At 47.2% G+C, this 12601-nt stretch overlaps 1 protein-coding gene across 4 annotated transcripts in view; it reads right to left on the bottom strand.

Annotated features, from left to right (window-relative positions):
* Positions 1–640: 640 nt before the first annotated feature.
* LOC105493748 (5-hydroxytryptamine receptor 3B) overlaps positions 641–12601 on the bottom strand; it is a 48144-nt gene continuing 36183 nt past the window's right edge. For all 4 annotated transcript variants that reach the window (XM_071075612.1, XM_071075609.1, XM_071075610.1 and 1 more), the window contains 3 exons: positions 3762–3972; positions 2157–2339; positions 641–1007 (listed from right to left, as the gene is read on the bottom strand). In XM_071075612.1, the coding sequence (XP_070931713.1) occupies positions 772–1007; positions 2157–2339; positions 3762–3972 (630 nt within the window). In that variant the 3' untranslated portion in view covers positions 641–771. The remainder of the gene's footprint in view (positions 1008–2156; positions 2340–3761; positions 3973–12601) is intronic.

Raw genomic sequence — 12601 nt, 5'->3', positions numbered from 1 at the left:
GTGTGTGCCTAGAAATTTTCCGGAAGAAATTACTAACAGTGGTTACTCTGGGTGAGTGGACTGGGATAAGAAGGAAAGTTAACTTTTTTACTGTACACTCATACTGTTTATACATTTTCATGAACATATGATTCTTGGCTCACACAGCAGACTATTAGGTGTATGAACCTGGACTCAGTGGAAAGGCAATGAAGGCAGAAAGCCTTTTATTTATTTATTTTTTTTGAGACAGAGTCTTGCTCTGTTGCCCACGCTGGAGTGCAGTGGTGCAATCATGGCTCACTGCAGCCTTGAAGTCCTGGGCTCAAGCAATCCTCCCACCTCAACCTCCCAAGTAGTTGAGAGTACAGGCATGAACCACTATGCCCAGCTATCTATCTATTTAATTATTTATTTATTTATTGGTAGAGATGGGGTCTCACTATGTTGCCCCAGCTGGTCTTGAACTCCTGGGCTCAAGCAATCCTCCTGCCGTGGCCTCCCAAATCCCACCTCAACCTCCCAAGTAGCTGAGAGTACAGGCATGAGCCACTATGCCCAGCTATCTATCTATTTATTTATTTATTGGTAGAGATGGGGTCTCACTATGTTGCCCCAGCTGGTCTCAAACTCCTGGGCTCAAGCAATCCTCCTGCCATGGCCTCCCAAAGCATTGGGACTATAGGCAAGAGCCACCACACCCGACCCAGAAAGCTTTTTAACCCACTGTTATTCCCCCTCTTCTCTCTCTTAAATGCCAGCACAATTATTGAGATCAGAACACTTCAGTCTTCACACGCCACCCCACAGTGCCCAGAGGGAGCACAGAGTAATGGTGTAGAGCCCCAGCATGAAAAGGTAGCTTCGGAAGAGCAGTCGGTCAAAGCGGGACAGGAGGACCAGCCACTCTGCCTCCTGTTGGTCTGTCTGGTCCTGGGTTTGGAGGTAGTTGCTGATACATTGAAGCTGCGACCAGATTTCCTTCAGGGTTCCTGGCTGGGCCAGGTGCTCTCCATAGAACGAGGACTCTGCATGATGGAGGAAAACACCCTGGGTGAGCCAGGGACTACCAAGATCCACCTGGACTTTCTCTTGAAGCTGATGGCCTCATCCTTCAAGGACAGTTGTGGGTGAAACTGAGCAGTGGGTTGTGTTTGGGTTGGGTACTCTCCCCACCCGATTAGGGGAGGCAAGATTGTACTGCAGGAAGCCTCGGAGAACACGTCAGAGCTGTATTATGTAAGCAGGGTGTATGTGTGCTGGATCCGTTCAGGAGATTTTCTGAGCTAGAGGTCAGCCTAAATGGACTCAGTAGGAGCTTTAGGGGCTGGGATGATTCTTATACTTGTTCACGTTAAGCAACTAGAACCTAAATGTACACAAGCTCCATGTATGCATGTGTGCATGTGCATGCCAGCACTTTCCTATTCTGAAATCAATGACTCAGTCACTTTGGGTAATTGGTTAAAACTGGGGATAAAAACTGACAAACAGGTCAGGCACGGTGGGCTCATGCCTGTAATCCCAGCACTCTGGGAGGCCAAGGTGGGCAGATCACCTGAGGTCAGGAGTTCAAGACCAGCCTGGTCAACATGGTAAAACCCTGTCTCTACTAAAAATACAAAAATTAGCCAGGCATGGTGGCACACGCCTGTAGTCCCAGCTACTTGGGAGGCTGAGGCAGGAGAATAGCTTGAGCCTGGAAGGCAGAGGCTGCCGTGAGCCAAGATTATGCCATTGCAGTCAAGTCTGGGCGACAGAGTGAGACTCTGTTAAAACAAACAAAGAATAACTGAGGGCCTGAACTTCAAGCCAAAATTAGACTTTCAGCTGAGCGCTGTGGCTCACACCTGCAATCTCAGCACTTTGGGGTGCAAAGGAGGGAAGATCGCCTGAACCTAGGAGTTCGAGACCAGCCTGGGCAACATGGCAAAACCCTGTCTCAAAAAACCAAACCAAAACAAACCAAAAAACAACAAAATGAGACTTTCTAGAAAGCCAGAAGGAGGCCGCCTTCAGTCTCCAGAGAGATAATATAAAATGCCACACCCAGGTTAAGAAGCAGTTGTTTTAGATTTTTCACATAAGCCAACGCAATACCTAGTACATCACCAACAGGAATGAATTTTTAAGGTGATCAATCCAGACAGGGGAGAAGCACAAGGCTTCTCACATACCTGTTATCAGAGCACGCTGGGCCCTGGGTTCCACTCTAGGCCTGTCAGCATCGGTGTTCCCTCGAAGGCACAAGAAGGGCTGCTGCTGTCCACCACACCGCTCATCGTGGAGGAATTTGACCAACACGATGGACTTAGCTAAGCTGAGAACTAAGAAGGCCATGCAGATGCTGAAGAAGTGACCTGAGAGAAGCCAGAAGAGGTGCAGTTAGCCTCCAGTCTGAAATGCAGCATCAGATTTTTTTTTTCTTTAGGGACAGGGTCTTGCTCTATTGCCCAAGCTGGAGTGCAGTAGTGCAATCATGGCTCACTGTAGCCTTAACCTATTGGGCTGAAGTGATTCTCTCCTCAGCCTCCTGAAAAGCTGGGACTACAGGCATACACCACCACACCAGGCAAATTTTTTTTTTTTTTTTTTTTTTTTTTTTGTAGAGACAAGGCCTCACGGCCAGATGTGGTGGCTCACGCCTGTAATCCCAACACTTTGGGAGGCTGAGACTTTGTGATGCACTTTGGGTGGATCACAAGGTCAGGAGATCAAGACCATCCTGGTCATCACAGTGAAACCCCGTCTCTACTAAAATACAAACAATTAAACGGGCATGGTGGCGGGCGCCTGTAGTCCCAGCTACTCCGGAGGCTGAGGCAGGGGAATCGCTTGAACCCAGGAGGCGGAGGTTGCAGGGAGCGGAGATCACGCCACTGCACTCCAGCCTGGAGACAAAGCAAGACTCCATCTCAAAAAAAAAAGAGAGAGAGAGAGAGAGAAGGCCTCACTATGTTGTCTTGAACTCTTGGGCTCAAGCAATGCTCTCACCTCAGTCTCCCAAAGTGTTGTGATTATGGGTGTGAGCCAATGCATCTGGCTTGTTCTTTTTTTTTTTTCCTTCCTTCCTTCCTTCTTTCCTTCTTCCTTCCTTTCCTTCTTTTCTCTCTTTCTCTCTTTCTTTTTCTCTCTTTTTCTCCCCTCCCCTCCCCTCTCCTTCCCTTCCCTTCTTGCTGTCACCCAGGCTGGAGTGCAGTAGTGGGATCATAGCTTACTGCAGACTCAAACTTTTAAACTCAAGCAATCCTCCTGCCTCAGGTTCCTGAATCGCTGAAATCAATGACTCAGTCACTTTGAGTAATTGGTTGAAACTGAGGATAAAAACAAACAGGCCAGGCACGGTGGGCTCATGCCTATAATCCCAGGACTCTGGAAGGCCAAGGTGGGTGGATCACCTGAGGTCAGGAGTTCAAGACCAGCCTGGTCAACATGGTGAAACCCTGTCTCTACTAAAAATACAAAAAATTAGCCGGGTGTAGTGGTGTGCACCTATAATCCCAGCTACGCAGGAGACTGAGGCAGGAGAATCACTTGAGCCCAGAAGGTGGAGGCTGTAGTGAGTATGCACTGAATGCCCTGTTGATTTTTAAAATTTTTGGTAGAGATAAGGTCTCACTATGTTGCCTAGGCTGGTCTTGAATTCCTGAACTGAAGTGATCCTCCTGCCTTGGCCTCTTAAAGTGCTGATATTACGGGCGTGAGCCACCATGCCTGGCCAGCATCAGATCTTTCACAGGGGTCAGGTAAGATGAGTGTCCAGTGACCCCAAGGCTGCTTACCAATCAGAGGGGTGCTCCCTACACTCCGTGGCACCTGGTTGGACATGTTGACCCTGAAGACGGTGTAGCCCACCAGCACACTGGTCTTGAACACAATCCTGGCTTGGCAGTTGGGTGGCATGTAGAAGCTCCCCAGGTCCACCAGCATGAGAAAGATGCTAGGAATCAGCAGACTCACGACATAGACCAGGGGGTGTCTGCGCATCACCACCTGGCCAGGAACAAGCGATCTGATGAAAAGAGGGTCTAGGCCAACAGACTCAGATTTGGCCAAATTCGCAGCCAGGAATGCTCCCCAAAGTCCCAACATTTTTGCATCATGTGAAAAAGTCTGTGTGACTTATCTTAGAAATATGTTTCAGGTTACTTTTTGGTTTAGAAAAGAGAAAAAAATCCTTTAAATTTTACACAGAGCTAATATTAATACTATTAATAGTATTAACAGTTATAAGAAGAAGCAGTAGCTAGCATTTACTTACCACTTGCTGTGTGCCAGGCACCAGACTCAGTGGCTCATAAACTTAACTTATTCAATCTTCACAACTTTAAAGGCTGGGTATCATTAACTTCATTTTACAAACAAGGAAACTGAGTTTCAAAGAGGTTGGATTCCTTGTTTAAATTTACACAGCTGGTAAGTGAGAAACTGTTTTGAAACTAAAATCTTCCTTCTGAAACCATTTATTATGCAATATATTGTATTACTTTGTGTGTGCGTGTGTGTGTGTGTGTGTGACGAAGTTTCACTCTTGTTGCCTAGGCTGGAGTGCAGTGGCGCGATCTCAGCTCAACCTCCACCTCCCAGGCTCAAGCAATTATCCTGCCTCAGCCTCTCGTGTAGCTGGGACTACAGGTGTGCACAACCACGCCTGGCTTATTTTTTGTATTTTTAGTAGAGACGGGGTTTCACCATGTTCACCAGGCTGGTCTCGAACTCCTGACCTCAGGTGATCCCCCTGCCTCGGCCTCCCAAAGTGCTGGGATTACAGGTGTGAGCCACCGTGCCTGGCCTATTATATTACTTTTTGGTCTAATATATCTCCTTCCTTGGATTCTGAGCTCCTTACCACCTGTGTGTCTATCATTCTGGGCGAGAAAACTTGCACAATTAAATTTGGAAGTTTGAAGAGGGCTCAATAACGAGACTATCTGCAAGGTGTGAGCAGGCTATAGGGAAACCACAAGATGCAGGGCAGACCCCAGGGCTTTTGGGGGACTGGGTGAGCTGTTAGCACCCTTAGGCCTGAAGGAGCCAAGGGCTGGCGTGGTGACCAGACGTGAAGAGAAAGCTGTGCAGAGGCTGCCAGACAGGACCTGTGCTTTTCTCTTAGTCTGCCTGGTGTTGACTCCACTGGTGTTGGTGGAAATGGAGAGCTAAGTACCCCCACTCAGCCCTCCTCCCATCTCCCGCCACTGCTTCCCCTGCCCACTCCCTCTCCCCACTGGCCAAACATGACCAGTGGTCCCATCTTTGCAAGCCACAGCTCTGTCTCCAGGAGTACAGATGCGGGGGGTGGAGGAGTGGGTCTCAGTGGAGGCCGCCTGAAGCTGTCCTGCTGGCCTGCACCGTGCTGGCCACACAGAGCTGCTCTTGTAGCTTGGAATTTGAGTCTCATAAAATTACTAATATTGTTGCCAATTTTTATACCTCACTTCTTTGAAATGATGATGGACAGTGTCTTTAATAAGCACATACTCTATTCTCATCCTTCGTAAAGAGAAACGGGTGAATGGCAGGGCTGCTTCCCCACTACGGCCTGGACTTTCATCTCATCCCATCTCTGGGGTAATGATAATCCCCCAAGGGGCCAAAAATAAGACCTATCTTATAGTGGGCATTCAATAAATGTTTATGAAACAAATGAGTATTCTGGGCCCTTTGCTGTTGGATTTGGACAAAAATAACATTTGAAATCTCCCATTTCTCTGATTCACCAAACAATGAACTGCTCAATATGTGTCAGATAGTGTGCTGGACACTTTCACACATATGGTGTGATTTATTTAATCCTCACTGCAAACTTGGTAGGTAATAGCCTCCATTTTATAGATTTTCAAAAGGAAAACTGAGTCCCCTGAAGTGGGTAAGTTGAGTAAGGGACAGAGCCGGGATGTGCCCCCATATCTTCTGATTCCAAGCCCAGTGCTTTTTCCCAGGACAGGATAGCTACAACTCTTGACCTGACTCAACCTCTCTGAGTTGAGTACAGGGTTCTTATCCTTCATCCTCATCTCCCACTGGAGAAGAGTGTCACAAAGAAATGAGCTCAGGGAAGAGATGAAGTGCAGAGACCAGCGATGGAGCAGGAGGTGCTGGGGGAAGAGCTTGACTGGGGTAGATGAAACATCGCCTTGCTGATAAGAGTGGGGGCTCTCCAGCCATTGGGTCTGGGAGCATATCCTGACTCTGTGGAGCTTGGCAAGCCAGAGTTGTTTGGCATATTGTCGTCTGGCTGTTGTCATTCGCATTAAGCCATAATTGGCTGCAAAAGCCTAAACCAGAGCGTCACTCACTGCTTTGCAATAATTTGGTTAAAACACATTTCTGCCAGGCGTGGTGGCTCAAGCCTGTAATCCCAGCACTTTGGGAGGCCGAGATGGGCGGATCACGAGGTCAGGAGATCGAGACCAGCCTGGCTAACACGGTGAAACCCCGTCTCTACTAAAAAATATAAAAAACTAGCCGGGCGAGGTGGCGGGCGCCTGTAGTCCCAACTACTCGGGAGGCTGAGGCAGGAGAATGGTGTAGACCCGGGAGGCGGAGCTTGCAGTGAGCTGAGATCCGGCCACTGTACTCCAGCCTGGGCGACAGAGTGAGACTCCGTCTCAAAAAAAAAAAAACAACAAAACACACATTTCTACCAAAGTGCAGTCAACAAGGAAAGCAACAACAAAATTAACTGTCATCAGCCTGCACCCCTCTAGCTCCTGTCATCATGCAGTGACTGAGATGGCTGTGGTTAGGTGGGGGCAGGAAAAAGGGAGTCAAGTGGCCAGAGTCCATGGGGGTTTTATGTTGTGACCCAGTCTGGGCTGTTGGTGATCTAGCCTTGTGGTGTCAGGGTGAGGGGGTGACCACGCCTGCTGATTCTGGAGGGTAGAAAGGGGAACACTCCCTAGCGACTTGGCAGATACTACACAAAGGGGAAGAAAAATATAAGCAAAGTACAAGAAGGCACGTTGGTTAAGCAGAAAAAAGCCCAGACTCAAAATCAAGGGGACAGGCCAGGTGTGGTGGCTCAGACCTGTAATCCTAGCACTTTGGGAGGCCGAGGCGGGTGGATCACTTGAGGTCAGGAGTTTGAGACCAGCCTGACCAACATAGTCAAACCCCATCTCTGCTAAAAGTACAACAATCAGCCAGGTATGGTGGCGTGTGCCTGTAGTCCCAGCTACTCAGGAGGCTGAGGCAGGAGAATCGCTTGAACTCAAGAGGTGGAGCTTGCAGTGAGCCGAGATCGCACCGTTGTCCTCCAGCCTGGGCAACAGAGTGAGACTCTGTCTCAAAAAAAAAAAAAAAAAAAAATCAAGGGGACAGAGTTCCTGAGCCCCTTGATTCCAGGTGTCTACATGGGCTAGTTTAAGTCCTCCTGGATGATGTAGTCAACCCCTCCATGCCTTGATTTCCTCCTTTTTCAAAAAGCAGTTTACTTTTGCCTTGAAAATATCTTGGGTACAACTGAGATGAGCAGCTTGCTCTCTACAGAAAGTCCCTATGTAAAGAAAACAAGCTGAGATGACACCTCTCCACCCAGAGGCTGACACAACAGTAAATCTATGTCTGGGACAGAACCAGAGATGGATGGTGTGGCCCCTCAAGGTCCCTGATTTCCAAGAAAGTGCAGGTTTATCAGATTATGTGTTCCCCGAGAAATCATCTGAGGGAGAGCTGTGGAAAGAGCTAAGAGGTTAGGAGGTAGGCGGGCTTTGCGGATATGGAGCCCGTGTAGTCACACAGAGCCTGCTCTTGAAAGGGTCCTGCACTTGGTTTAGTGCTCTACTGGTGCTATTTTGAAATTCTTAATAATGTTTGAATAAGGGGTCCTGCATTTTCATTTTTCACTAAGCCCTGCATATTATTAGCTGACCCTGTCAGAAAGATAGTCCTCACTGGATGTCAACAGTAAATGAAGGCAGAGGGAAAAGACACAGGGACAAGGGTGGACAATTAGCTTCTGCTGTAACATAAAGCAAAGACATCTCTCATCTTTGTTTGGCTTATAGAATCGTAAAACTAGATAGACCTTCCAAAACCACCTCATCCATTCTCCTACCTTTAGGAAAGATGTTCACATTTCTAAGACACACGAAATAGTACATATAGTTTCGGTTTTTGGTTTTCTTCCAGAAGAAAGAACCCACATTTTTCTTGTGGTTGATTTAGGTGGCAATGTTGCCTATGGACTAATTTTTTTTTTTTTAGACACAGTTTCGCTCTTGTTGCCCAGGCTGGAGTACAATGACACAATCTCAACTCACTGCAACCTCCGCCTCCCAGGTTCAAGCGATTCTCCTGCCTCAGCCTCCTGCGTAGCTGGGATTACAGGTGCCCACCACCACGCCCAGCTAATTTTTATATTTTTAGTAGAGACAGGGTTTCACTATGTTGGCCAGGCTGGTCTCGAACTCCTGACTTCAGGTGATCCACCTGCCTCATCCTCCCAAAGTGCTGGGATTACAAGCGTGAGCCACAGCACCAGGACTAGACCAATTTTCCCTGCAAACCCAGTGCAGCCTAAAGAAACTCTAGTTTTCAGAAATTTTTTGTTTTTATTATCTCCATTGGATAATCAGAGCCCTTTATTCCTTTGTTCAATAAACATTAATTGAGCATGAACAGGTTGTCTGGTACTATCCTAAATACTGAAGTTAGTACCATTAATAAGACAGTTCCCTGCCCTTATCCCATCTTGTAGGATCAGGAAGCAGATTCTGGTGATTGTTTCATGAGTCTGTTGCGGGAGAGAAAATTTGCCCCAGAATGGACCATAGTCAGGGTCCATACCTGCTTTAGATCATTTAAACAATGAGATTTGGGACTTTTTGAGTTTATATCTAGATGATATTTTGGACTTAGAGTTGACACTGGAATGATGCTGGGTTAAACTTTGGGGGATGTTGGGATGGGGCTGAATGTATTTGTATGTGGAGCAGAAGTGGATTTTGGGTTGCAGACTCTACTAGGTTGAAAAGGGCCCCCAAGAATTCATGTCTTTCCTGGAACCTCAGAATGTAGCCTTATTTGGAAATGAGATCATTGGAGATGTACTAGAGCAGGATGAGGTCATACCAGAGTAGAGTGGGCCCTCAATCCAATGTGACTGGAGTTCTGATAAAAAGAGAAGAGACACGCGTGGAGAAGGCCATGTGAAGATGGAGGCAGAGATGGGAGCAATGCATCTGCCAGCCAAGGAACACCACCGGTTCCTGGCAACCACCAAGGGCCAGAGGAGAGGCAAGGTGCAGCTTCTCCCTCAGAATGCCCACAAGGAACCAACCCTGCCCAAGTCTTGATTTCAGATTTATAGCCTGCAGAACTGCAAGAAGATGAATTTCTGTTGTTTTGAGTCACCCAATTTGGGCTACTTTGTTATGGCAGCCTCGTGACACTAATACACGTGACTTGCCAAGTAATGCACAGTGGGCGAATGGCAAAGAATGGACCGGAATATACTGCTCTGCCTTTAGTTGTGTGTCAGCATAATATAGGATTAGGCACATAGTTTCTGGAGTCAAGTTGCCTGGGTTCAAGTCCAGGCTCCACCAGTCACTTTGCACCCTTCTGTAAGTTACTTAACTTCTTTGCACCTCAATTCATTTATTTGTAAAAATGCAGATACTTGGAGCACCCATCTCCTAGGGATGTGAGGATTATAGATACAAACTCTTAAAATGGTGCTTGGCATAGAGTAAGTGCTCAGCTTTGTGGTTATTGCTATTGTGTCTCCCTGGGCAGATTTTGGGGATCTGTGATAGATGTCAGGAACCTTCATTTATTCATCATTATGCCCTAAGTGTTCACCATGGAGCCTGGCACATGGTGAGAACCCGAAAGATGTTCGTGGAATTGTATTGCAGTCTGGTAGTAGTGCTACTTTTACTTCCAATATAATGGAAATGTGGAGTTAGCCCGAATGGGAGCTATCCTCTTGAGATCAGTCTTTCTGAGGGTGACCTCTCTGCAGATCATGCAAGAAGCAGTGACTCCTGCTTCTGCTAAGTAGAAGGCATGTCACCTGCTCAGTGAGACACTGCTCTCTGCAAAACTGCCCCTTCCCACAGCCCATCATTTCTAATGGACTAAAGGAGCTGGTGCCTTTAAATTCCACAGAAAGGGAAGAAAAAGCACTTTAGTTTCAGTCCATGTTCCCCATTAGACACCCTTCAGGTGTTAGCAATATTATGCCACAATTTCATTATCCATTAAAGCCAGGTAATAATAAGTACACAAAGGTATTTGGAGCCTATTGATGTTAATGAAAGAGATCAATCTAATTCAGAATGTGTGTGTGGAGAGCTCCTTGGAGATGGAATAGGCCCCAAGGTTAGCCTCTAATTGCCTCCTTGATGGTAGACCCCACCAGTACTCAATTTTGCATGACCGTCTTTATGACATAGTTGGAATTTTGACGCCCAGACTCCGCTTCATACAGAAGCCCATTTTCCTCCTCTCCAAAGCCCCTCCCAGCATTCCCAACTCAGAAAGAACAGGAAAGTTGCTGCCATTTAAGCACCAGAGTCAGAGTTTCTTGGATCTAGACTATGGGTTGCACTGGATGAGCAGAAAGTCAGTCCGTGAGTCCCAAATCACTTGAGTGACCCAGAAAGGATATCTGGGGCTCTAAATTCTCTCTCTCTCGTATTATCTGCTGGCACTTAGAGGGATCTTATCTTCTATCAAGTTTATGAGCTGCATTCAATAAGTATCTCAACAAAGTTACTCCACCTAATCTAGAAAAATATTATAACAGAAAAAGAGGATAAAGGCATTTCTTTCCCAAATGCCCCTTTGCATTTTCTAGGACACCCTGTGGGCACCCCAATTCCTGCCCAAATAAACACTTTACTTGGTGTGAGGATATCTGTGGTTGGGCTCGGTTTAGTTTCCACAGCTGTCCACCCTTTTCCATCCAACACGAGTTCCTAAATTGTATTCCTACCTCCTCCCACTTCTACCCTCATTCTTTAAAGAAAAAAAAAACCACTGCCATGCAAAATCAAATGCTCACCCTGCTGTTTCTGGGAACCAGCACCTCCAATAAGATATTGGAGGAAACCTCCCCTCCCATGGCTGCTGGACCGGGTCTCAGGCTGTGCACAGACACCTTTGTAAGGAGAAGTGCCTGTGCTCTGGGCCCCCTGTGGAACGTAGCCCGACTCCAAAGCATCCGTGGTGTCCTCTGATAAACAATTTGTGTCCCAGAGTCGGCAGCTATGATTGCACATTAGCTGAAACTCATTGGGCATCCGGAGCACTTGATTTAGGATAAATGGCAGCAGTGTACCTCAGGCCAAGGGTAAGGATGAATTTAGAATAGATTATTGCTTCTCCTGCCTTCCCTACCTGTCCCCAACCTCCTGCTGAGCAGCCTGGACTGAGACACAGCCGGCAAGTAGATTAAGAGGAGATGGTCCTTTGCTGTCAGGACCCTGGCACGCCCAGTGTTGGCATAATAGAATCAGGCTCTGAATTTCACATCACTGGCCAATGGCTGTTGGAGGAAACCCAGGTGCCTTGGTTGCTAAATTCAGAGTGGGATGTCCGGTATGGAGTAAGAGAATGAGCCTAGGCGCCGTGCACAGAGCAGAAATGCATGGAGGCTGAGCGGGGTTGGCAGGCAGAAAACTGATCGTCACTGAATCCACTTTTAGTCTTTCTGAAGCTGCAGAATTGCTCCTGAGTCTGGCTTCCTGCCCCGCCAAATATGATCTGTGACTCTGCTCAGGATTCTCTCCCTACTCTGCTCCTGAGGACCAGGGCGGAAGCCAGCCCTGCTAGATAACCCACGTCCACCCCCAGGGCAAAAGGACCCATAGAAAAGTTCCAAGAGCATGAAATTAAATTGCACCTGCCTCCAGCACACTTCCACTTCAACACGTACCCAGGGGGAAGCATGGTAGTGAGGAGAGCAGAGGAACTGGACCATGGCTCTGAGATCCAGGGAAGCCTCCCCTCCATTAAACAATCTTCTCACTGTCTCTGTTCATCATAATTAAAATGGGGATAGTATATAGAAAACCTTCAGCTGCTGTTGACGAATTAACATTTAGGGTGAAGGAGGGCGACATATAACTACAAATAATAGCTGCTCTATGGAGAGAGAGAGTGTGTGTGTATGCACATGTGTGCCTGTGCATGCAAGCTCACGCCTTGTTTACCTGCCCCATCTCTTGCCTGTGTTTGTCTCCTCCGTGCAGTGTAGGTAATGGTGTGTGCAGTGTTCTCAGGAGCGCTTGGTAGGTGACTATGTTCCACCTTGCATGTGCTACTCCTTCACATTTCCCTTTAATGCTCTCCATTATTCGGGCTGCATTAATAATGTTTGCGGGCTGATATCTTTAAAATTAATGAGGTGTTTACTCTTAGCCAAGAAACTCATTGAAATTTAAAAAAGAAAAAAAAAAAAAACTTACTTGCTTTCCTTCCCTTTTCCTCACAAGAAAAGTGGACAAACAGCCCACATTGCAAGCTTTGCTTAAAACCGAGCAGAATTCTAGGCAAGAACCCAAAGCCCACCATCAGGAGGGTATGAGTTGCGATTAGCTGCTAGCCAGCATTATACATCAGTCAGGTTCAAACCACAGCTGTGTCTAAGAGGCCCAGATTTAACAAGAGCTTT

This window comes from Macaca nemestrina, chromosome 12 (genome assembly GCF_043159975.1).
Source record: "Macaca nemestrina isolate mMacNem1 chromosome 12, mMacNem.hap1, whole genome shotgun sequence".
NCBI lineage: Eukaryota > Metazoa > Chordata > Mammalia > Primates > Cercopithecidae > Macaca > Macaca nemestrina.
This window is presented reverse-complemented; position numbering and strand designations above follow the sequence as displayed.